Raw genomic sequence first — 26,051 nt, 5'->3', positions numbered from 1 at the left:
GCCTTGCAAGTGAATCATAATGGGTTGCAGTAATGAGATCTCTATGCATCAAAGCATAATCTCAAAATATTCTTGATCAATGTACCATTGAGACTGGACATCAATGACGCTTAAAAATTGATACATTCTATATTCATTATTTTGAAAGTAAGCAATCGATCACATATATTGAAGTATAGAGATACTTGAAACTAGAATGTTGGTACTTGCCTAGGAGAGTAAGGTCACTGAACATGACCTGTCATGAAGAGTGCATTTGTTAATACACTCTATTGTTTATACAACACTTCTCATGTATTAGTCGTATAAATATTCTCTAAACTTGAGACACCAAGTTCTCTTATATGTAGAGCGTTATGCTTTAAATTCATCCCTATGGGTGCCTAACCGAATATGGTTAAACAAGATGCTTATAGGTATAGTATGAAGCATGTGAAGGCAAATGAATAGTCAAGATAGAAATCATCACCTTAAGTGTTTTAGAGGACATATCCTATCAACTCTTGGTTAACATTAGCTTATTGAAGTCCTTGGCCAAGATGACTTGGAGATTATGAAAAGGTTTCATAAGTCTCTATAAAACTAATGATGTGACTACAGGAACGAATATGGAAGTCAATAAGAGTAGATACTATACCAAGCTCTTATCATCTTTAAAATATATGATAAGAGAATGAATTACACTAATAGACTATACACTGAAAGGTTGTCAAAGAACCTTTTGACTCTCCTAACAATTAGGTGGCCATGATGCATTACTAGATGTTAATCTTGGTTTATGGAATTGATTATAAATTAATTGATTAAATTTATATTAATCAATTAAGTCATAAATCAATTCCATTGCTAATATGTTAAGAACCTAATAAGTCACACACAATGATTGCATTTGAATAAAATTGGGAAAGTGATGATTTAAGTTAAACTTAAATCATACGCTAGGTAATTAATTTCTATAAACTTAATTAAAAAGAATTTAATTAAGCTTTGAGCATAATATATATAATTATAATGCCAAAATTGCAATAATATAAAGGAAATTATTTCAATTTAATTTCTATTAGGCTTAATTAAAATAGTTTAATTAAGTTATGAGCCTATATTGTAATATGTTATAATTTGATGGGCCTTATTGCAAAATTAAAGTTAATTTTAACCTAACTATATAAATCTTTTTTAACTATTTTTCCACATATGAAGAGAAGGAGTTGTAAAAAAAAAAGGGTTTTCTCTTTGTGTGCCGTCACCTACTTTGTGAAGAAAAAAAAATTGTTTTTGAAACAATTTTTCAAATGTGTGATTCAACTATCCTTATGAAAAATGGAAAATGACAAACATTGTCTCCTTTTGTTAGCACAGAAGTATAGTTAAAATCTCTCTCATTTGCAAAAAGGTTCAAGTGAAAACATGTATACTACCGTTAGAGCCAAGAGCTTGATTGGTTAGGGTTCTTGCTTCTTATGGCATTCATGAGTTACATTGAGAAGACTGCTATTCTAATAAACTGCAAAACTCTTGCTTTTCATATTAACACATAGCAATTCAGTTCCATTAGGATCAAAAATAGTGCAAGCATTGTTTTTGAATTCTAAATAGATTCTTTCAAGCATTTGTCCAATCTCAGTAAATTTTGACTGAGATTAGGCACATATAACACATTAGAGATCAATTTGATACCCTTTCATGTTGTTATTGCAATAGAGCCTTTTCTTTTTACTTGCACGAGATCACCATTTCCAATCTTGACTGAGGAGTTGTATACTTTGGTGATGTGCCTAGGTTGCTTGCAGTTGCCACACTTTGCATCAGGCCTCCACCAGCAATACTTTTCCAGATGTGTTGTCTTCTGGCAATGTGTGCAACTTGGATATTTCTTCTGTTTGGACCATACCTTATTGTTTTTCTCTCCATTCTACCCTTTGTTCTTCTTACTAAACTAATTTTTTTTCCTTTGTCAGATTATTGGCTTTGCATTTGAAAAGCACTTTTAGTGACCTTGTCTTGTTTGAGAGCCTTATTTTACTCTTGTGCTTAAAGAGCACTCATTAGTTCTGCAAGAGAAATAATAAAGAAATCCTTGGACTCTTCAAGAGAGGAGATTTTAGACTCAAACCTCTAAGGAAGTTTCACAATTACTTTTCCAACAATTCTGCTATCAGGAAAATCTTCACCAAGTACCCTGATTTTATTAATAATTAATGTAATCCTGTTAGAGAACTTAGCAATTGGTGCATCCTTTTGCATGTATAAAGACTCAAAGTCTCTTTTCAGATTTAGCACTTACATTTATATCAATTTCCTAAATAAACCTAACTAAAAGCTTTCCTTTTGCAAGTATTTTTACTTCTTTCACCTTTTTATCGATGATAGTACTTTACTATCAGTATTAACATCAATTGTTGGGATCAAAATAAAGAGCCATAATTTCGAGAATCAAATTAAATGATTGATAACTCTATTACATAGAGTTATCTTGTCATATTTTGGACGCTAAAATAGCTAGGTTCTCGAGTTCTAGATGTAGTTTAAGTTCTTTTAATTGTTTTAATTGTTTTTCTTTAAGTTAATGAAAGCATGTTAAGTCAACTTAATTTCAGTTATTTTAGCTCATTTGTAGGTTGAAATGTTTAATTTTAGCTTCTATTGATTTAGTCCCTTGTTTTGAAGGTCCACAAATGAAAAGGGCTTAAGCGGCAATGATTTGATGGCTAGGTGCAGATTTGTACTGAACATGCTGCGGTGTTTTGAGTGCAACTTGAGCTACAAATATCCGATTGCCATGATTTTTAAACCACTAGAAAGCTAAATGAAAATTCTACAACTTTTGTGTTTATCACATTGCCTAATTCCAATCAGATCATATCCAAAAATCACATGGGAAATGACTGAACTGCAGTAGGGACAGCTTTGAGGCTGGAAAGCACAGAGCAACAACACAGTAGCTTCAGCACCGCGGCACCACCTCTGTTCAGCCAAGCTAGGCCATGGGACAGCAAGCATGGCGCCATGCTCCTAGCGCTGCGACGCCACCCCAGTCAACCAAATTACCGCAAGGCTGCAGCCTTAGCGTCACGGTGCCATGCTCCCAGCGCTGTGGCGCCGACACGTAACTTAGAAATCCTGCACCCTCTGATCTTTTAAATTGGAGACCTATGTAGAGGGGTTTAAAAAGGGGTCTTTTGTGGCTGAAAGACCAGAAGTCAAAGCAACCTTCAGGAAAAAGAAGAACAGCTTTCTACAAAAGAGGAAAGGGGGAGAAATCAAGAAAGATTGGGTTTCATCAGCTGCAACAGCTCATTTCTGTCACTAGTTTACTCTTTTTCTCTCTATCTTTTATTTTAGAAATGATTTATTTTATGAGAATATTGAATTTTACTAAAAGTATGATGAGTTATATATATATATATTTTTTTTTTTTTAAGATTGTGGTTGACCTCTTCATGTAGTTTGAATATTTTAATTTTATTTATTTATTATTAATGGGTATTATGTTGTTTATTTTAAATCTATGCTTATTACTTTTAATTATTTTATCAACAATTGATTGATTTGGGTTCCTAAATGCAATTTGACAAAAGGAGTTTAAAATAGATCAAGTGTTTAAATAGTATGTGTTCACTTCACTTAGAGTTTAGGTGATTTGATTAGTCTTTAAGATAGAAATATACCTAAATATCATGTGCAACCAAATTTATAGCATAAGCTTAGTGAACCTATTTTAATTAATTTACATATATATATATATATGAAGAATTAATTATGATAGGTATGTTTACAACATCTCGATAGATACTTGTAGATAAATTTAAATTCTAGGCTAGAAACCAACCTATTGATATAAGTATAAAGAAGGAGATTAAATTCAAATGAAAGGTACAGTAATTCCCCAATCTTAGACCTTAATTCACTAACTCTCTAGCACTTTTTAACATTAATTCTCTAATTTAGCTTGTTTCTTTTAATTTCATTTTTAATTAATTGTCAAATTAGAATTACTTTGATAAGATTAAGATGCCCAATTTTAGTTATTAACGAGAATTTAGATACAATTTCCTGTAGAGACTACGTGCTTACAACTATGTTACTTATGCGCCACATACGCTTGCGTGTGTGTAAATTTTACGACAATGTTAGCAATTTCTAAATGACGTACACATCTTGATTTGGCTCAGAAAGTTTTTAATCGCATTTTTTGAGAAACTTGCAAAAGTAATACTTTTGCAATTGTTAAGAGCATTTTTAACTATTAAATTATCAAAATACTCATTTATATTTATTTTAAAATTATAAAATTATCCTTTTAATTATTCGAATATTTGAATTTAAATTAAATTTTAACACATTGCAAAAAAATAAAAATATATAATGAAAATATAACTATTAAAATTTTTAGTTTAAAGTAATTTTATTTTTTAAAAAAAATTTAAATGTTGTTTCAGTGAGCATTTTTAAATTTTAGTTTCAAAAAAATTATTTTTTGGTACATAGTAACAGTAATTATTTAAAAATAAAAGAAAATACTCATGTTTTTTAACATCAATGTTCTTTTCATATATTTTTACTCTCCACAACCCTTTTTCACATTAATATCAAACACTCAAAATTTTCAAACAACACTATTCAAGGCAATCCCAAATTTGACCTAAACAAATAGAGATCAAACTCTTAAACCGTATGTAATTGAGATTTAGAAACAATGAAGGACAAACAAAGAAGGGCTTTAGGGATATATAAGGACAAAAAATGCAATGCCCTGAGACAAGCAACCAGTAAATAAAATGGCTTGCTATAACAATTTCATTATAATTTATAGATTTGAACTTTTCATTGTGTCAAACAACCATAGCATTATGCAAGTTGAAACAGAATCAAGTGCCAAAAAAGAAGAAAAGAATCATGCATTCAGGTACAATGGCATCGAAGTGGAATAGATATACCCGCTGGTTTTCTTTTCTCTCGAACAATGGCTTCCTTAATCGCTGGCAATTTTTGATGAACCTTTTTCCAAATGTGATTTACAGCACCATCAGAAGGAATTGGCCCAATGCCACCCGGATGGCCATTATCATACACAAAAATAGGCTGCACCTTGCCCATATTCTGACGGAATTCATCCCTACGTTTTTCAGCAAAACTTCTAAGATGAGCAACAAGCCAATTTGGTCTCAAAGCATCACTGACTGCCACAAAAAGTGAAAATGTTGAGTAATCCACCATCCCTTCAAAGGGGAGCTCAATATTGTCGCTGACAATCACAGGAATACAAAGACTTTGGATGGCATCAAAAAGTCGGCATGAAGTGGGAGTATCACCAGCCGGGTGCAAGCAGAACTCTGATGATCTCATCCCCTCAATTGACTGCTCTCTTCCAGTAGCATTAGGGAACCCTTCTTCCATAATAACTCCTGGTTCGTTAACCAACAAGTCCCATAATTTTTCTCGAACTAGGCCTCCCTGAAAATTTTAATAACATTGACAACACAGTCAAGCAGAGGAAAGACATAAATATTTCAGCAAGAATTGTGATAAAGCCAGCCTGAAATTAACAACATAATAAAGGAAGCTCAAAGCTGAAATGTCTTAACCCTCAGCATACAGTTAAAGGTAAACAACAATCAAGTAAAACAATTTTAATTTATATGATGATATGCAGCTAGCTCCAATGTTAGGTTGTTAGATACTAACCCGGTGCCTGTGTTTAGCTCCCTTAAAATAAAGGAGGGTTTGTCGTTTCTTGTTTTCTGACAACTGCAACCTAGGAAGCAGATGGGTATATGGAACAATCACGTCTTTAAGCAATGAAACTTGGGTGTGATGTATCATGTCTGATGAGTTACCATTGAATGATTTAGTATCAAGCCTAAACCACCCACCAAAATCCACAACCAGTAAAATAGCTGGGGCTGTCTCTACTCTGAAATGCCACATTGCAACTGGGTCTGCCAAAGAATGCCTCAAGGTTTAACATAACCTGACAATCCAGAGACTAAATCATAAGCTGTAAAGCATGCATAATAATTTCCCACTTTTTTCCTTCTTTTTTAGGCACTGATGGTAAATTATCAACAAATCACTATATTCTTATATGAAGAGCCAATTTCAAAGGCATGGCATATTTTAGTATAATTGACCCTACATGGCACAGTATTTTCAAAGTAAGTAGTCAACAATGATATAGAAAGAAAAAGAAAAAAAAAAGGGAAAGTGGATTACACAATTAAACCATAAAAGTTAAGAGGAGTAGGAACAGTGTATAACCTACAAGCTACAAGACAATAAACAGTTTACAGAAGCTGTTAGACATCAAAGCTAACAAAACAGCCCACCTGAATCAGTTTCTCTTATTCCTTCTAAGATTGTTACTGAGGGGCACAGATTTCAACCAATATATACCTAACACTAATTTTTGAAAACTTAAAAAGCTAGCTAAATAAATTTGAAAATGCTAGACCTTGGGCAATAGGCCACCCCTTTCTAAACAAGCTGAATGACACACGATTCTTCCCCTTTTTGGCTGTCTGAAACCTCTATCTCTCTTTTGTGACCAATTTGGGCTCGGCTTAACTGTCTACACCTCACTTTGTCCTAAACTACCTTCTATGTCATCACAAGACTAATTACACAAAATTGACAACCATGCTATCCTCTGCCTTAAAATCTGACCTTCATCAAAGGCACTTTCATACAATAGTAGCAGTCTTCTATCAAACACAGCAATTTGGTGTCAGATATCATTGTCAATGATTTTCTATGAAAATTGCACAGCAGCTGTGCAACCATCTTCAATACAGGCTACAAGCTTAATTTGCATTGAACTAAAAAAATTACTATCGTGCACAAAATGATCAGCATATCAGTAGAGGACTCCCTAACACAAGAATAGCAACTAGGATGATGCATCCATACAATGCATAAATAAAAAGATGTTGTCTTCTAAAGCTTAAGAGCTAATGTTGTGAGCCTTGCACCAACAAAGAACATGTTGGTACCCTGAAAAGAAACTGTGGAAGCAGTTCCAAGTACTTTCTTCTTAAAATCATTTTACTATTTCTTTAGGCAATGAGTGTTTGTTCCTTTAACATGTTTACAAATCCCACATATTTTCCTAATCCAAGCAGACCAACCACCCCTCCAAGATCACTACTTATAATCATATTCTTCTAGCTGCTAATGACTAACAAACTAGCTATCAAATGGTAGAAAAATATAAATCTTAGGACTAAATAAAAACACAAGTTGCTTTTCAAAAAAAATAAAAAATAAAAACACAAGTTACTCCACTTTCCATCGCCCAATAAAACCTATCCATCCAAGAACAAATATCAAGGAAACTCAAAGAATCCATCCTCAAGTCTACAGCCAAGTCCACAATGACAGGAAAAAGTTGCCGGTAAGACTAACCAATCAAAACACTACTGACTAAGGTGCTGTATGATTGCTATATTGCCACTTTCTTTTTGCGATTAGAAACACAGAAAGCAACAAGTCTATAGCACAAATCGTCCTTCAAAGCAAGTAGTACTAGTTTTAGAAAATTAAAAAAAAATGCAATATTTTTGGGAGACCAAAATTCAGTATTTTGCTTTTTATAACATAATCAGGTTGAAATCAGTACTGAAATTTAGTCACAATATTCATTTTGAATCAATTAAGACAACAATTAAGCTTCTTGAATGACTCTCGGGAAGGAAAAACAAATAGAAAAGGTAACAACTAAACAGCCTAAATAACTAAATCCCAATACATTCAACAAAAAGAAAAACTCAGAATAAGAAATTAAGCAATAAACATATGGATTTAAAAGAATACAAAATATACTCAAAATTAAGCACATTACCAGTGAGAACGAAAACATGATCCCGTCCTCCAGACCGTTTCCAAGCATCAGTTTTCCTCACAAAATCCACCACTTCCTTTTGCCTCGAGTAATCTCCATTTCCAGCTTTCTTCTTAAACGCACCGCTTCCCGATCCCAACTCCATCTCGGCACTCAGGGTAGCAAAAAAAGGAACAAAAACAACATCAGCCTCGCTAACATCAAAAACCCTTTTAGCAAAAGATCCAGTTCTCAGCTCTCCAGGGGTTTCCAGGTCACTAAGGATCCAGTACTCCGCACTGTATTGCTTGATCAATGGATTCTCAGGATAAGGAGGGTATTTGGTGGATTTGGAGAAATGGGTACCTGGGATCTGATGGTCCGGGTCGGCGGGGATTCGAGAATCGGGGTGATTAGAAGCCCAGTATTGTTCGAGTAAGCCATAGTTGAGGGATCTGGGAAGGTTGGCTACGTACACTTTGATGGAGTTCTGGAAGGAAGGGAGGGTAGTTTGGGAAAGGGGAGTTGTAGGTTGAGTAGTAGGGGAAGTGAAGAACAAGAAGATGAAGAGAGAAAGGGAGAGAAGGGAGAGGAGAGTGAAAGTTAGAAACAGAGATTTTGCTGTAGAGCTGCTTTTCATCGCCATTGTTTCTCCTCCTTTGCTTTGCTCCTTAGTTTCCTTCTAACTTGTGCGCTTCACTCATTCATTTTGGCTAGGGAGCTTCGGCTGTGACCGTGAGGGGTTGTATTGAATTTGAAAAGGATGCTTTTAGATTTGGGTATTTCAGTCAGCTTACAATAAGAGGTTGTTTTGGAGGAAGGTTGTTTTGAGTGGTCTCAACTCAAGTCAGGTTATTATTTTTTAGTAAAATGGAGGCAGATGTTTCCCACGAGGGGGAAATGATGACTGCCCCAGCTGGCACAAGGGACATAAAAGAGCCTCTGTGCTGTATCCTGGCTTGCTCTGTTCCACCCTGTCTAACCCAAAATTGTAGTGGGATGAGGAAGTTATACAGACTGTAAGCCATGGCTGTACCAAGACCCAAACCATAAAGAAGCAAATGACAGCAAGGAAATGTTAAATGTTTTGCACATTCAATATTACTCAGATTGATACACATGCTCTTCTAGCAGAAAAGTTCAGTTGCACCCACAGCAAACTATTACAAAATAGAGAGGCAAAGGATTAAGGTTCTAACGCTATCCCAAAGAGGAGAGTGCCCGACACTCTCCTACCTCACACTAAACAAACTAGCGCTCCATCACAACCTCGTCAAAATTCCAGTCTCTCACAAGATCCCTCCTCACAGCACGACTACGCACCAGCCGTGGGGGGCCTGCCATTCCAACGCTGTTCTGAAAATTTGGTTGTGGGGTCACTTTGGAGGTTGATGGTATAGTTGGTCTCCCAGCTGGAAGAGATGACTTTCGGGCCAAGCAGTTAGCAATGGCTGAACATCTTCCCTCGTTATCTGAACTTGAAACAGAGTAACTCCTAAAAGAGTGAGACGGACTTTCCACACTATGACACACCAGACATGCAAGACTCATGTTTCGGCCTTGAAGACCCTCAAACCAGAGATTGCCTTTTTATCCTGTGATAATACAAACAGATATAAGAAGATATAGTGTAAATGTTCCATAGCATATGTTCATTATATATTATTGAAAGCAGAATTCAAATAGAAAAAGCTGCTAACGAATCAATGTTAAATGTTTCATAAACAAAACAGAAATGTAACTCTTAAATTTATATAAACAAATTTACAACAGCGCAGCAGCATAAAGAATAATGTCGAAGAAAGAGGCTAAAGAAGCTAATAGTTCATTTATCTGATCATTTTGAAGTACATACACAGCATCTATAACAAGCAAAACTAAAGTAATTACTCTAAGAGGAACTGCAAACCTGACTGTCATTATCATTCAATGTTAACAATCATCATGGAGAATAACTCAATGGTTTTTGACCCAGTTGCCTGAATTTATATCAAGTTGGCAGTACCACTTCCTGAAAGACTTACACTTGTTTTTTGTTTTTCATTTTTCCTTTTGAAGCATGTTCAATGATTAAGTCTAAGATGTTGTAGACAGAATGCAAAAAGATCACAAAAAACTAAGTTGAGCCCAACATGGAGACTATGAATCTTGATTAAGCAGAATATATAGAAGATAAAACCAGAAAAGTGTGCATATGATTGTAAACCATGAAACTTAGAAAAAGTATTGAACTATTTCAAGCATATTGTGCATTCCAAATTCAATGCAAGGTAGAAAGACTACTTGGCCTTTCTTTTGAGTAATTTAACAAGTAAACCACAGATATGGTTCATTATTTTCTTAGCCAACATTAGAGAAAATAACAAGATCTTTCATATAACCTCTTCAGCCATTATTTGAAGTTCAAACAAGATAAAGAATGTGGCTTGATAGACCCTAAACTGTAAAAAATTGATAAACATGTTCGATAGAACCGGGGCATGATTTCAGTTCAAATCTTAATAAGATATAAAAAGAAAGGCTATAATACTAAACAAGCCCTAGAACTTTCTCACTTTTTATAAACAAGCCCCTATTGTATAATTTGTTTCCAGATAGATCCTTATGTTGACGAAAAGATGTCATTTGTACCACGTGAACTTAACAATCATTGATCAACTGACATTTTCTACATATGTGGATAGTGATGTGGCTTTTCTAACATTGTGAAATTGGCTAAGTGGGAAAATTTCTCTCCAAGACATGGTCACTCTAATCCAATTTCACCATGTCAAAAAAGCCACATCATCTACCACGAGTACAAAGGATGCCAGCTAGCCATAAGCTTAACAGCCACTAAAGTCATGTGTCATGTGAAATCTTATCGTCAACATAAGTGCTTAACTGGGTAAAAATCATAGGATAGGGGCTTATTTGGGTACAATGAAATGATAGGAGCTTTTCTAAGAAATTCGAGATAGCTCAGGGGCTTATGTAGTATCTTAACCCAAAAGAAACAGTGTTTCCATAGTGAATTCTAGTCCACTTATCAAAGCCTATGGTACATTGAAAGCAAAATGCATAACTCTTACACTGTAAGCCTTGATGGCATTCCTGCATTTTTTTTTCAACAATTAGCCAACAAAAAAGGCAGGGGAAGAGTCCCAACTAAAACTTAAGCTTTAGAACATGATATTGTCCAACTTCCAAATAACAAGCTAAACCAGAGAGCAATTCTTAATTTTTGAAATTCTAGATAAACCAGAACATTTCTCAGTTCACCAACAGTGATTTGACTGCTTATTAAGCTAGCTGTTTCATGAATGTAAAGCTAAAATTCTAAAATTAAGCCCTGTCTGCTATACTAACATCCTTCACTTGTTACCTTCTCTACCACAGGCTATTGGTAGATTTTAACTTTAACCTTTGATAAACCACATCTCCGAGGAAAATAGCAGAATCTGCAAGAAGGTTTTCCATTAACAAAATCATAATGCCTAAGAAGCAAATTGCCAAGCATCATCAAATTTCTGAGGACTACCAACAGGAAGAACCCTATCTCCATATGTTTGCATGTATGCACATGTGTGTCTACCATCATTGTTATGTCTTCCACTATCAAAGTTTCCGCTGATTAAAGCATTAATTTCCCTTTCCTTAGATATTTCTTATGTTACCCACACATAAATGGGTATACAAAATGCTAGAAAATATCTTAAATGTGCATCATTCTTTGTGAATAAAAAAGACGAAAGCATCAAACTCACTGACGTATCGAACAAATGTACATACCTAAAGATGTTCCGGTGAGGGGAGCCCCTCGTCCTTTATCTAAATGACTACAATCGAATATCACCCCATGTCCCAATCAACATCAAAAGACCAAAGCAAACAATGGCAAACAAATAAGCAACTTTCTTAGCAGGTCTTTCCACCAAAATTGGCATGTAGTAGTTCCCAGCTCTATTGATGATGCACAAGAAGAGATTCATGCTATACTAAAGATGTGGTATATACAATCAAACTTGTTTTCTCAGTTTCAAGGATGACAATCTCATTTATAAGTGCACATGCAGACCTACACAAATTATACCAATAATCAAATGATCTATTGAGCTGATTCTTAAAAGGAAATAGAATGACTCCAATCATGCTAGAATCACAAGCATGTAGGATGCATGAAAGGAGAGGAATATGTTTATTCATGCACTATGATTTTCCTACAAACCCTACACAGTGCATCAGAAGACCTATAGCCCAACAATCATGCTAGAATCACAAGCATGTTGGATGTATGAAAGGAGAGGAATATGTTTATCAATGCACTATGATTTTCCTACAAACCCTACACAGTGCATCAGAAAAACTATGGCCCAACAGCCTTGCTAGCCTTGCAATATTTATACCACACTATCCCTCTTAAGATATGCCCTTTCCAAAAGTTTATGATCAAATCTCATATGCAAAACACTAAACTGCAATTTGTGCATGATATAATAAATTGCCCAAATGGCAATACAACAAAAAATTCCAAAGAATAGTCGTTTACATTCATTATTACAACCAATTATCCATCAAACTATGCCTTATTTACCTCATAATCCAACACAAGACCACTTCATCCCCTTACACTTATAGTTCAATATGCAAATCATATCCAACATTTCAACAACCCAAAACCCTAAAAAATGAATATCAATGCAATTCAATTACCTCCCTTTTCACTTTTGCAGTTATGAAAGAGACTATAAAAAAAGAAACCCATCTCTAGAAAACCTTCCTATTTCGGGTTCCCAACAAATGAAAACCATATTTCTGAGCTTAAGAACACAAACAAACCAGAACCCAACAATCCAAGAAAAGCAAGAAAGTATATGTTAAGCTATACATGAACAAAAACCCACACAATAAACATAAGTGAAAAGAAAAGAATTCAAACAAACAGAAGCTGAGATCTGAGGAAAGACAATTATTACCCGGAACTCTTTCGTTTCAGTTTCGGGCTAGTTTTGGGCTTAATGGAAGTGTGTGTTAAGCTTTATTACTTTTGATGTGTTGTTGATTCCTGGGAGACTTAAAAGAAGGAACCGTGCAAGTGGTTAAGTGGGTTAAAAGGGGAGCAGTGTGGGAGGGGAGGAGCCGAGGCATCAAGATTCTGTTGGAGTGGACGAGGAGAGCCCAAGGGACACGGCTGTCACTTTGTTACTGTTGAAGAACCAATCATGTTTATCCATGTATGGAGGGTGGAGAAATTTATTTTCTTTGTCTACATCCGTTGACTTTGAAAATTTTACTTTCTACTTCTGAGCATGCTGCTTCTTTACCATTTACATTTTACATGCTATTTTTAGTAACCTAGGCCCTTTGTGTTTTTCTCGGGAAAAAACTCTTAATAAGTAAATTTTATGGATTAAAAATATGAGTTCGTGACAAATAGTATTAAACCTTACCTCATATTTCATTCAAGATAAATTCAGATTCAATCGAAAACTTTACATAATTGAGTGAAAAAAAAAGTTATAATCTGCGCATCAGTAAGATATAGAATGAGTAGAGGAGAATGTCACGAATCTTATTGTCAATAAGAGATTTGAGAAGTTTTAAACTTATAAATAAGATCGTTTAACTTATTTAATAGATATATTTGTTGGGTTAAAAACGTGAGTCGTGATATTAGAGTTTATTCAATTCTTCGTTAATACAAAACTCCTTATGAGAGATATCAAAAGTCTTGCAAAATTACCAATAAATGAGAGATGAATCCCAAACATTGAGGATAGATTAGCCTCTCCGTTCCGCATTTTATAGCATAAACTACTCCAATAGTCAGGCAGGATTTATACAATTGGCTCCAGCATCTAAATTCTTGCTGTCCTTTTTTATTTGAGAAGAGCCTTTGTGTTTGAAATGATGATCATTGTACATCATCCCGCAGTACATAAAGATATTACCAATCATGTTCAATTTCAATTTGATTTCTCAATTATCCGTAACATTACAAATTTCAAAAAAAAAAAAAAGACAATACTAGGTACAAGGATGGAGTTATGCATTAAGAAACCAAAACATCTTTCAAACTCTAGAGTACCTGGCTTCCCTAAGCAACATGAATGGATACCCAATTCCCCTTCTCCTGGAAGGAAACACCACAAACAAAACACTTACTACAAAGCCCACCACGAGAGGAACAGTGTTGGTGACCTTCCTTGGGATTCCTGGATAATAGCACGCCGCAACATCACTGTGGGACCCTGCAAAGGCTAAAAATGCAACCAAAGAAAGCCATGCATGGAAGATATCAGACCATCTCAGCTTGTAATCTGATGGGATGCAAGGTTTCTTCCTTCCAGCATTGAATGTCCAAATGCCCCTGAAGGTTGCTATCCCATAATACAACCTTCCCGTGGCTGTTCTGAAGCTGTCTGTGAATGTGAAGAATACACAGGAAGCTGCCAGGAAGACAAGAAAAGAACCCATCACCCAGCGGCTGAGAGAGGTGCACTGGCCATCATTGGTTAGGAGAGGAGCAAAGATGGTGAAAGCAAGGATGGTCGCTGTTGGTAAGAGAACATTGAGCCTGGCAGTGCCACTTAGGATTGCATTGATGATGTAAATGTAGTGAGATTCATCTGCATCATCATCTTTAAGGTATTGATATTCATCCTTGAGTTGAAAGCTTTCAGTGAGATCTTGGGTGATCGGGTTTTCCATGACTAAATGTAGGCAATGCAAAATCATGGTTTCCATGAGAAGTTTATATTACGTGTTGGGAAGAACTTGATTATTCTTTGTTCAAGTTTAGGAGGGGAATCAATTCCTTTCCTAATTCCTATGCTTTTATACTACAATATTCTTCCTCATGGCTTACTTTCGGCATTTACTTTCGGCTTGACAGAAGGATAGAATTTGCCATTTGTATCACAGAAGAAACCATATCTATAAGCCTTTGCTAGGAACTCAGCTCACTGTGGACTGCGACACAGAAGACTGGGTGCTTGAATCTCATCAATACACACTTCGATCATTCAACAGAAAAGAGCAACTACTGAAAAAATTTCCATAAAACTCCAGCTGATAGATTTTGCTAAGAAGTCTAGACTAAAGCTTCGGGATGGAATCTGAAAGTGATCAGCAACCTGGAAAACAAGAGTGCTTGGTTTTGAGTACCAGACCGTGCAGCAGCTGTTATTCTTCCCTTCAACCACTGGTTTGACGAATGCAGGGTATAATTCAAATCCTGGATATCACTAACCCTATTTTCTGACCAAGTGTACAAGTTAAACTTGCTCCTTTCTTTAGTAGCATGCTAGTTAGTAAGAAGGTTAAATCAGACAGCCCAGACTAGAAAGAAGAGTTTCATAATAGCAGCAACTAAAAAATTTGACAGGCTATTGATAGCAGAAATGCATAAGAAAAGAAAATAACTAAAAGAAAAGACATCGAGAAGACAAAATGCTATTAACAATAGCTGAAACTTTCCATTGATTTCAAATTATCAGTCTTTCAATAACCGCAGCTCTCTACAATTCCTCACTTGACTGTACAAAATTATGAACATTAAGATGGATATGGCGGACCTATAGGAGTAAAACTATCCCCAGAAATTTGCTAAAAATTGCACAATAATGGGGTTAGATATGTACACACCATTTTTCAACTGGCTGTAAAAATAGGGCTAATTCAAGAACAAAAAAATGAGAAACCAGGTATACATGAGCTAGGTAGAAATACCATTTAGGTATGCTTGCTTTAGGGACTTGGATTGAGATAAATCATCATCTCCGGTGCCACAAAGTTCACAGGGGTCAGAGGATTCCTGTGAGCACCAATGATCTGGAACACTCAAAAAGTATGTCGACATGAACTTTCTGAATCTTTTCTTATACTCCTTAGGAGAAATAACAGTCGGCAACACATTCTTAGGAACAACCAATGAAGACTTAACCCACGTCTCAAGTTGTTTGTCCCACGTGTACTGCCTGAGATAATCAATAATCCCACATACAAGCTCCCGCCGCTGAGTATCCACCCCAACAAGTAAAGAATAATCCATTACATTGATTGACTGCAAATAAAAGAAAACAACGGCACAGTCAGTCAATAACTCACTCCAAATTAGAGAATTATTACCTAAGACAGGAAAAAAAAAAGTTCTAACAAATTATTTTTATGTTCTCCTTTTTTGGGGGGGTGAGAAAAGAGAAGTGTTGAAATATGATTCAAGGGCAATTTTTTTAAAAAACAAATGCTGCTTCTCAGAATAGAATTTAGCAAAAGTCTAATTGAAAGAACTAAAAACTCACATTTAGGAAAGTTGTGTCATTCCATACAGCCCGTTGCAAGAGACATTTGGCTTTATTACTAACATATAATGGAGAGGAATTCATGTCATTGACAAAGTTCTGATCCAAAAGAACATCTCCAGAACCATCAGCAGCTGAATTAAATCGAGCATGCAAGGCCCCTTTAAGATCATACTGGCGAGTAATATTTCTACCAAAGGTAAGATTCTCCATCACCATAAGTTCATGCCTTGACTCTTTCCCCGTCTTTGTCTGTCTTACTATCACCTGCAAAATGTTAAAATGTTCAAGCAAAAAAGCAAAGAATTAAAAGTCAGATGAAAAAACAAATAAAAGCAAACCTGATAAATTCCAAGAACTTTAGCAAGGCAAGTTTGGCTTCCAGAGTCAAATGATTGATTCATGTACTTGAAATAATGTAAAGCAAACTTCTCAAATGAATCATACTCCGTCTTCTTAATTTCCTTTATAATAAACCTGTCATCAAGTGTTTTAGCAAAAAAGGACTTGCTCTTCCCTCCTTTGGCATCCCAGTTTCTACAACGGCTAAGCGAAGCAATATAATCAAGCTCTGAAGGGCAGCACCTGTCCCGAAGATCCCGGAACCGATTAGCATATAAACATATTACTGAGTATTTACCCTTCCCAAGTGATTTCGAAACCCCTAGAGAAACCTCTATGTTAAGAGCATCAAGAGGAAGTAGAGAATCCAACAAGTTCAACCCATCAAAACTAGACAAGCGTGACTCTTCTGAAGAAATGCTCAGACTAGAGACAGAATCAGAATCAGATGAACCACTAGAAGACCAATGCGAGGATGTTATGGTAGGAACTCGAATGAGACTACGTAAACTTTCAATCATTTTATCTCTCCTGCCATCCTCATTGGACGCTTCTATTAGAGCAGGCAGATCTTTCAGCATTGTTAATGCACAAGCAATTATACTTGAGAGTTCACCCTCATAGTCTGACACAATAAAATCATTAGTTCCTAAGGGGATGTGTAGCCTTGACCCTTCCTCCCTGATTAATTGATAGCCTGTGGGTACTTGCGCTGGAGTATGACCACTGACACATTCGAACTTGGGGACATTTCCTCTCAGAAGATCCCTCATATATATCTGTCTGATTTCAGAAAAAGGCATCCAAAACCAACCATTTAGGTTTTCTAAGCTGGAAAGAAATGAACGTGGGGATCCACCCCTCCCAGATCCATTTGAATCAACAATAAAATCATTGTCTGCAAGATTTGAAGAAATTGAGATTGTTCTATCCATTTGTAAATGATCTGACATAGGTGCATCCTCTGCTTGATAATTCTCATCACCAAAATGAGGATGAACAGATATATTAGATGTTGCAATGGACTCGTGGTTGGATGATTTCACAGGGCATACACCATCCACTGTTGGCTTTTCAATATTCTCAAGCACAGTGGAATTGCCATGCATGCTGTCACATCCTACAGATTTTTGAACAGGAATATCTAAAGAGAATTCATCACCTGAAAATTCATTTCCTTCAACAAATGAACCTGGCTCAACTTTCAAATTACCAGTATTATCAGAACCTTGATCACCATTTCCAGAGTTAGTTTCAGTCCCACTGTCCTCTTCATCAGCGCTACCCATATCCGACTTCAGTTGGTCTGGCACTGCTTTGTTACTGGCACCAGTGACTACTACTGTAGGATCAGGCAAGAGGAGAGAATGCAGGCGTCGATCCCAAATGCATGATTCCAGAAGAAGGTCCCACCTTAGTCGGTTCAAGCTGAGGAGTTTATGAGAACCCAAGTTTGAATCTCCAATCTTTACAACAACATTCTGAATGTTTACCTGCAGTTTTTGCCCAATAATATAAATGATCAGAGAAACATAAACTCAATTAAATAGTGATTTAAACAGCCTGGCAGAGCAAAAGGCCAAGACAATCACCATAAATGAAAATTCTTCATTTTACTATGTTTGTTGATTTGTATCATGAATATTGCAAAATTTATGTACAATCAACTTTCGCTTGGGACAGTAATTTTGTGTAAATGAGGGAAACAAACAAAACCACACACTCACAATAAATGTGACAAACTATCTCACACAGATTTGAGGAAGAAAATACTTGCTTGAGGGTGGTGGATGACTAAACAAAAAATCAAGGGCACACAACAACATATCAGAAAGAAGAAGAGAAAACCAACCTCAAATTCAGAAGCTTCCAATTTCAACATCTCTTCAATGTCAGAGAACTCTTTTAACGAGCCTTTAAGGTTTAGAGTTGAGCCCACAAACTGAGACCTTATCTGCACCAAAAAGCTTGCAACCTCTCTGAACATTAGCATCCCTTTCGTGTACACCTAAAGAAAATATCAATGCCAATTCAAATATATTAATACAAGTGAATGTTGGTAGGGACAAGACAAATATATAATTAATCACAGAATAAACATTATATCAAAAGTCAAAGCACAGTGAAAATAGAATATGCACATACATTTTCATATTCTTCCTTCAGCCAATCTGGTCTAATTGACTTGCTAAACTCAAGCTGTTGGGGAGGCATAGACACAGTATAAGTGGTAACAGAAGAGTAACTAAACATTGCAACCATAGAGCCTAACCTGCAGTTCCATGAACAAAACAAGAAATATAAGGAAGGTAGTTCTTTGAGAGTTTCTAAACTTTTTTTAGCCGAACGTAGAAGGAAAAGCAAGCAGAAGTTAATAATTATCACATAGCTCCATAGGAAGAGTTAGCATTTTGCCAAAATTTGCAAAATGTTCCACATTCTAAGACCAGCATAGAAAAGCCAAGAATAGAACTTAACATGGAACAAGTCCCTGAGCATATGCACAATATAATCTCCCCAACTTCTAGCCGATAAGTATAGTCACAAGCATGTAAAAATCACAAACTGTTACTGAAAATATCAAAGCCCAAGTCTCAAACAGAAAGGCATATTTTTCCCATTTCACAAATACATTTGAGAGCACTGAGAATTTATTATTAAATGAAAACAAAACAGTAATCCATACCCAAAGAAATACAGGAAATCCCTCTGCATAGAATGGCTGCAGCTGGATAATCCACTGGATGAAGAGCAGTCAGAAAAGCTGAGCTCCAAGAACTTTCCAAATGAGAGACCACGTGCAGTGGTTGAAATTAGCACTCTTTTTGTAGATTTTGAAATTCCATTCCCAGTTTTGCACTTGCCACAGCGACACCACATCCAGAGTTTTCCCTCTGCTTCCCCAGGTAAATGCTTAGAAAGCTGTTTAACTTGTATTGTTAGCTGCTTATTATGATGCGCATAATAGTAAAAGTGAGCTTCTGGAAGTTCACCACATACGGCACACTGGCTTCTCTGCACAAAGCAGACGTTTCAATCAGTGGAAAATTCAATAGAACCACACATTTAGAAAAAGTTAGGTTTCCAATGCAGTCTACCACGTAATAGAATTGAAGGTTACCTATGTTTCTAGAAATTAAAAAGGTAAACTATATAACCAAAGAATTCACCAAAACAAAATTTAGTACCATGACAAGATAAAAATTCATAGCTCCAATAATTTAGAGCAGTGGCAACATAACCAAACTTGACTCATCAAGAATCACATTTTGGAGAAAACGGCATTAGTAATAAAAAAAATCCCTAATAAATGTAGATCCCAGATACCTGATTAAGTAAATTATCTTGAAGGAACTTTCCAAGGGGAACATCAAAATTCCTATAGAACATGATATGGCTAAAATGGCTTTGCTCACAAACAGTCCCCCTTAAGGCATTCCGGCTAGACATAAGAACCAAAATACTTTGTGAATCCAACATTGTGTTGATGTCCTCCTTATTTTGCATTTTTTCTTCATTATCATCACCATTAACTTTCAAATTAAGTGGGGCTTCAGAGGAAGCCAGAAAAGATTGGGATTCTCCATCATCAACAGATTTCTCTCCATCAGGACTACTTTTAGATTCCGCATCAAATTGCTCTGAGGCCTCAAAACTATTCATTGCGGGCACCGCTTCTGTGAGCTTGGATTCTCTCCCATTTAACCCAAAATATGCAGACAATGACCGATAAGGAGCAGTGGATGCAAGAGGGAAACTGTTTCCTATAACTTTCTTCAGAGAGGCAGAAATAGATGACAACCCAGACAAAATGGCTGGATTATATGGCTCCAAAGATAACGCTGAACTGTAGTCTAATCCTGACTTCGCAATTTGATCACCATCCATTTCCCCATTTGTGTGGTTAGATTCTTCACAGAACCCATTCAAATAGGGAATGTCATTTGCATGTGATCCAGTTTCAGTTGTAGACTCATGAAGGCAAGGAACACTCAAATTACCAGTTTCTGTGGGACAGGAATCCCGATCTATTGGCAACACATCAGCTATTCCAGTGAAAGGAATTGTAGAGAACATTGCCTTTTGATCAATAAGGAAAGAAGTTTCAAGGATTAAATGATATGCCATGACAACAGCATACTGCACCACACACTTGATCCTTTTTAGTTCTTCAGAATGACTTCCTTTCAGCAAAATCTGCAATACCATGATACCAAGTCAACGAGGAAGTACATAACCAGGAGTATGCAAATAAAGAAATAAGTAGGAGGGAGCTTATTATCAGGCAGATAGCATCAGGTCAAACATCTTTAAGTCCAGCTATCAAACACAAGTTGTTCTTGAGAAACAAGAGGAATAATCATTAATGATGCAAAAGAAACTCAAGCAGAAGACATCCACGTTTAACCAACCCCAAAAGAAAGAAAAGACTACCCCTGAACAACACTCTGCATAAACAATTACACATTGCTGAAGTGTAAAGAAATGGGTTAAAAAAAGAAAAGCAGCATTTTACTTAATACAGAAAGACCATACGCTATAAAGAGTAGAATATTTCTAGGGAAAGGAATAGAGACCATAGCAAGGAGCTTTTTCTTAACATATCAACATACGAGGCTCTAGTTTTAATATATTACTATATTTAAAACTAACAACATACAGAAAATTCGCTATTTATAAGAGCCTAAGAGATTATCAATTTAATTAGTTAATTTACTATGTATTAAACTGGAACTTTCAATAGCTTTGTTTAATTAAGTTTGAAGTTCAAGGCCTTATCAACCTCATTAATCTTCAAACTGCAAAAAATAAAGCCAGGAGAATGTTTTGATAACTTCGTATCAAGAAGTTTTATGACCAGAGATACGTGGTAAGTTGTTACAGGAATGAATCTTTTGATTACAACTGCTTATTTACATTTTTCCAACTGTGCCCACTAATCTGACCATATAAACATGGGCCACATTCACCATCTAACTCTATTTTGCTTAGCATGCACAAGTGCATGTGTGTTTGCAACAAAAGCATGCCAGTGCATCCTGACTACTGCCAAAAACAATTAAAAAAGGAAAGAAGAAGTCATCAACTTACAGTGCAACCAAGATGTTTAGGACAGCCCTCAAGGAACATTAACGTTTTAGTTGGCCGTTTTCCCCCTTCACCAAAACAAGCATGTTCCTCTACAAACTTTTCTATATGAAAGGAGTCACACTGCTTAAAGGAGTCAGACTGCTTTAGCTTTTGATTCATCAAAGTATCAGATGGTATGATTGGTGAGCCAGTACAACGAGCAACTCTCTCAAGACGATGTAGCTTCATGTCAAACACCAGTGTGATTCCTTTGGCAAGGATACACTCTTGGACATCACGTGAAACAGTTTTCTCCACCAAAATCACATTTGGATGACACATATCTATCATCTCAATTAAAGATTTCAGATGACCTTTTTCCTGTTTTTATGCACACACAATCAGAAACAAGCAGTAATATGCTTCTGCATTACAAAGACAGAGTTTGTTTCTGCCAAGTTACCTCGTCTAGTGAACTGAATGAAGACAACCCACTTGAGGACTGACCAAGAACTCCCTGAATTAATAACAGTTTTGGATTCTTGTATTTAGTTTGCATGTGCTTATGAGCAGCATGCTTTTTAAAGACCAAGCCCTTGATTAATTGGCTGCAAAACAAACAATAAAAAGGTGTAATTCTGCCGACTTATAAAAAGGGGTTTTCCAAATAAAGCATGCTAAATGTTATTTTCATGCCTGCTCTTATATGTTCATTCAACTAAAACGCAGTTAAAGTTTAGAAAAGAAGACAACTATTTACATGCTACCAATACAAAGGAAAAGGGCAGAGTAACCAGTATTCTCTTCCTCTATTAGATTTTATGGAGGTAACAGATGTTTATAGCATGTCTTGTAAGAACTATCTGGACAGGATGCATTCATAAGAGCACAAGACCACCACCCTTCAATCTTTAAAAGAAACATAAATGGTGAAATAAAACCTATTTGTCTCTTCAATGTAAAACCAGATTACTTATTGAAGAAAAATCCATAAGCAGGAGCAATGTACTTTCTAAATATATTACATTGAAAACAAATCACCTTTGACCGCGAGAACCAGTTGCAATGCATTTTACTTTCACATATCCGTCTGGACCCATTGCCTTTCCATCAATAGCATCAGGCTTCAGAAACAGAGCTGCTTCCCAAGATAAAGAAGTAACTATATCCACCCAACTATCACCATCATTCACAGAACTGGCAACACCCACAGATTTAAGAAGTTGACTGACAATAGGTTTTAACTTCCCATTTATCACCTCTTCCATGGCCCTTTGTTTTTCTTCTTTAAACCTGAAGCTTCCATTACCCTCATCTTCAATATGGCACAAGGAACTTGGCTTTCCCCATTTTGTGCCATCTGCACACTCATCATCGTCATCGTCATCATAAGCCACAGTACCCTCCAAGTCATCCTCTGGATCTTCAGGTTCTGGAGGTTCCCAAATTTGGGTATCCATTTCACCATTAATAGACTGAGAAACTCCACTTTCTTTGTCAAAGGATCGAGAAGAACTTTCAACAACATTTTCTTTTGCTTCTAGCTCATTACTAGCTTCTGTTATCTCCACATCTCTAACTATATCCAAATCATTGCTATTTTTCTTATCCCTCAAGTTGCTTTCTGCCATCATGTTCAAGCTATCAACTCTGTTCCTGGGACCTCCTGAGTTCAGGTGCTGCAATCGGCCATTTGGCAGACAATTGAGCTCCCCATGACTATTTCTTGAACCTTCCTCTTGGTCACCCCTGACAATTATAAAATATAAAGAAATACATAAACATACGCTTATATACACACTCACGCACACATATATGATCGCAAGACTCCAGTTAATAGTGAATAGTAGTATAACAGCACCACGCAAATAAGGGGACCTACCGATCATATGAGTTTATATCAACTGAAAAATCACCTGATGGAACAAAAGACAAAATTTAAAACATTTAGCTTAAACTGTAATGGAAACAAATTAGCAAATAGAAAAGAGATAGAGACTTACTGCAGCTAGAATATGAGCGATCACTGCTAGACAATGAAGTAGTTGGACTGATCATTGGTGTTGCAGAAGGACTAACACCATCCCGCTTTACAAATTCTCTTCCTTGCCTCTCCCAACATAATTTACAAGACCAAATGGTGTCTCCATTACTTGAAATTAAAGCATTACTATTCTCCTGTTTCCTCTTGTCCTCATTGGACTTTGTAACTTCAGCACCACAGTGATGACACATGCTACACATTTGATGCAATAATAACTCCAGAAAATTCAATCACCTATTTGGATAAGGGGAGAAAAGGTAAGTTTGATATCGAAAATAATGTAAACTGTTCTAATCACTCGAGTAAAACATTAGGATCCAATATTTGGGTAAACCAATTACCAAACACTTTTGTAAGGCAGTCATAGGATTTAAATTTACTTGCAAATCAGAAAATAATCGCTCTAAGAAAATTTACATAATAAAACTCATTTGATCAAAACATAAGATAGTCAGCATAAAAGAAAACCAAAAGTACAATTCTATGTGAACTAAACTAATGATTTCTTTGTGTTTTACCAATGGTTTTTTTTTAAAGGCTAGCTTGCTAGAAAAGAATAGATGCAAAGAAAGACCACATCAATCCAGTATCCAGTACATGTATGCAGTAGTTCTTGAAAAAAAGAGCAGGATAGTGTATCAAAAATTTCACCAGCAGCTAAAGAAGTATACCAAACATTCCCAGTTTTTAAACACAATTTGTTACTGACAACACGCAGCAAATCTTAGAATGATAGTACAAGTCTTACTAAAAATACATAAACTAAAAACTTCGATAATACTTCTATCCATGTTCACAAATAATTCTGCAATTCTAGATACATTTCAAAATTATCCCAAATGAATCGGTAAACTTCAAGAGTATTGCTTCTATTCAGTACTATTTATGCTGAGAACAGAAGGAATCCATCTTTATAGAGATCAAAAGGAACATAAATCATAGGGACAAATTCCTAAAAATTCCAGAGAAAACAAGTGAGATGAGAATAAAAAGGATAAAAGAATTGTAATAACCATACACTAAACCCATGCCTAAAATCAGATTCAAAAGGCTCCCTTTGTTATGTCCAAAAAAACCATCAGATTCCAAATACTTAAAATTACTGGTCCCTAAAAAAACCAAATCCATTGAAATAAAAATAGACTAAACAGAGAACATAGTATCAGATCGACCACTGTTCATTGAAAACAGTGACAACATACTGCAATTCAAAAAAAGGGTCAAAAAATAATAATAACATGCATATACCAGGAATCCAAGTAACAAGTCAAAAGGACAAAAAAAAATACTCCCTTAAGCTAATTAAGAGATAACAAGAAGAAAAGGGTGTTACCAACAGCCAATGCTGAATTGCAATCTCTAAGAAAGAAAAGATAACTTGACCAACTGATCAAACAAAATAGCTTGAATGCACTCACCAGATGAGAGAGAGAAAAGGAAAAAGAAAATTGCTTTTTAAAGTCAGTTGATCTGACAATTGGATAAAATCTCCAGAGCATCAATCTTTGAATTTCCAAAATGGCAACTGCTTAAAATTTTTCCAAAAAACAAAAACAAAGCTGCCATGTCTAGCTCTGAAATAAACAATTTAAAAAGGGAAAAAGAAGTCAAACTAAAACCCAAAAAAAAAAACAAGAAACTCAATGAACCCAAAATTAAGGCAGCAAAAACTGAAAGACAGAAGCTAAAAATATTATTACTTACTGTCAAAGCAATCCAAAGAACAAAGATTTGGGTATGATGACCTCTAATCCAATCCCAAGCATAATGGAAACTTGTTTATTGGGTTTTTTTATTTTCTTTTCTTTTCTCTACTCAGAAAGCAAAGATTTTATTTTTTTCCTTTGCCAGGAAAAAGTGAAGGATACAATAGAAATGAGTCCACAAAGTGTAGACAGAGAGAGAGAGGGGAAAAAAAGGAAAGAAAGAAAGAAAACAATGAAGGGAAGAATGAAGAAAGAATGAGAAGTAAAAAAGAAGAAATTTGAAGAAAGGTATTTAAGAGTGGGGTCCACTTCACTATTCAAAAATTTTTTCTTTTTTGAATTTACATTTATTAAATTGTTTAAATAATATATTTTGCAATTATGTCCCTAGTACTTTTTTTTATTTTTTGTTTTTTTATTTTTTATTTTACATTTTGGGGTGGAAAAAAGGGAGAGCAAAGATAACATTGCATGCATGAATGAGTATCATGACTAGTTCTTGATGAACTAAGCCTATTTGAGAAAACCAGGCTAGATAAGTCTAATTCATTAATTAGGATCAAGTTATACTAATTTGTAACTAATTAAGAACGATTAAATCGAGGATTAATTAATTGAATCTATACTAAAACACTTGCTAAACTTGAAAAGGACTTAAAACTAACAAACCATAATCGCATTACGTCACATTAGACCATATCTAAGGGTTAACCTTAATTGCTATTGAGGTCCCATTGCTTCGAGCTATGAGATTACAGTCAAAGTTTGAATTAGGGGAATCTTAGCTTGTG

At 35.6% G+C, this 26,051-nt stretch overlaps 4 protein-coding genes across 5 annotated transcripts; all 4 read right to left on the bottom strand.

Annotated features, from left to right (window-relative positions):
• Nucleotides 1-4,783: 4,783 nt before the first annotated feature.
• LOC18593115 (Exostosin family protein) lies at nt 4,784-8,759 on the bottom strand. The gene is made up of 3 exons (XM_007020173.3): nt 7,838-8,759; nt 5,686-5,939; nt 4,784-5,454 (listed from the first exon to the last, which is right to left on the bottom strand). The coding sequence occupies exons 1-3, from the start codon at nt 8,460-8,462 to the stop codon at nt 4,903-4,905; spliced, it is 1,431 nt and encodes a 476-aa protein (XP_007020235.3). The 5' UTR covers nt 8,463-8,759; the 3' UTR covers nt 4,784-4,902.
• A 133-nt stretch (nt 8,760-8,892) lies between these two features.
• On the bottom strand, nt 8,893-9,367 carry LOC18593114 (PyrD). Its single transcript, XM_018126062.2, has one exon. It carries the CDS (start codon nt 9,365-9,367, stop codon nt 9,068-9,070), a length of 300 nt encoding a protein of 99 aa, XP_017981551.1. The 3' UTR covers nt 8,893-9,067.
• A 4,375-nt stretch (nt 9,368-13,742) lies between these two features.
• Nucleotides 13,743-14,689, bottom strand: LOC18593113 (protein DMP2-like). Its single transcript, XM_007020171.3, has one exon. It carries the CDS (start codon nt 14,540-14,542, stop codon nt 13,868-13,870), a length of 675 nt encoding a protein of 224 aa, XP_007020233.1. The 5' UTR covers nt 14,543-14,689; the 3' UTR covers nt 13,743-13,867.
• A 559-nt stretch (nt 14,690-15,248) lies between these two features.
• FAB1D (FORMS APLOID AND BINUCLEATE CELLS 1A) lies at nt 15,249-25,504 on the bottom strand. Of its 2 annotated transcripts, none has more exons than XM_007020170.3 (13): nt 25,259-25,504; nt 23,514-23,788; nt 23,393-23,426; nt 22,552-23,259; nt 21,974-22,118; nt 21,532-21,891; nt 19,768-20,637; nt 19,127-19,455; nt 18,586-18,712; nt 18,293-18,448; nt 16,440-17,933; nt 16,099-16,365; nt 15,249-15,860 (listed from the first exon to the last, which is right to left on the bottom strand). In XM_007020170.3, the coding sequence occupies exons 2-13, from the start codon at nt 23,752-23,754 to the stop codon at nt 15,513-15,515; spliced, it is 5,079 nt and encodes a 1,692-aa protein (XP_007020232.3). In that variant the 5' UTR covers nt 23,755-23,788; nt 25,259-25,504; the 3' UTR covers nt 15,249-15,512. The 2 variants fall into 2 exon arrangements, with proteins under 2 accessions (XP_007020232.3, XP_088665229.1); XM_088809103.1 differs by lacking the exon at nt 25,259-25,504 and adding an exon at nt 24,973-25,104.
• Nucleotides 25,505-26,051: the final 547 nt, after the last annotated feature.

This window comes from Theobroma cacao, chromosome 8, assembly GCF_053813885.1.
Source record: "Theobroma cacao isolate CCN51 chromosome 8, ASM5381388v1, whole genome shotgun sequence".
NCBI lineage: Eukaryota > Viridiplantae > Streptophyta > Magnoliopsida > Malvales > Malvaceae > Theobroma > Theobroma cacao.
Note: the sequence above shows the minus strand (reverse complement) of the source record. Positions and strands in the feature narration are given on the sequence as shown.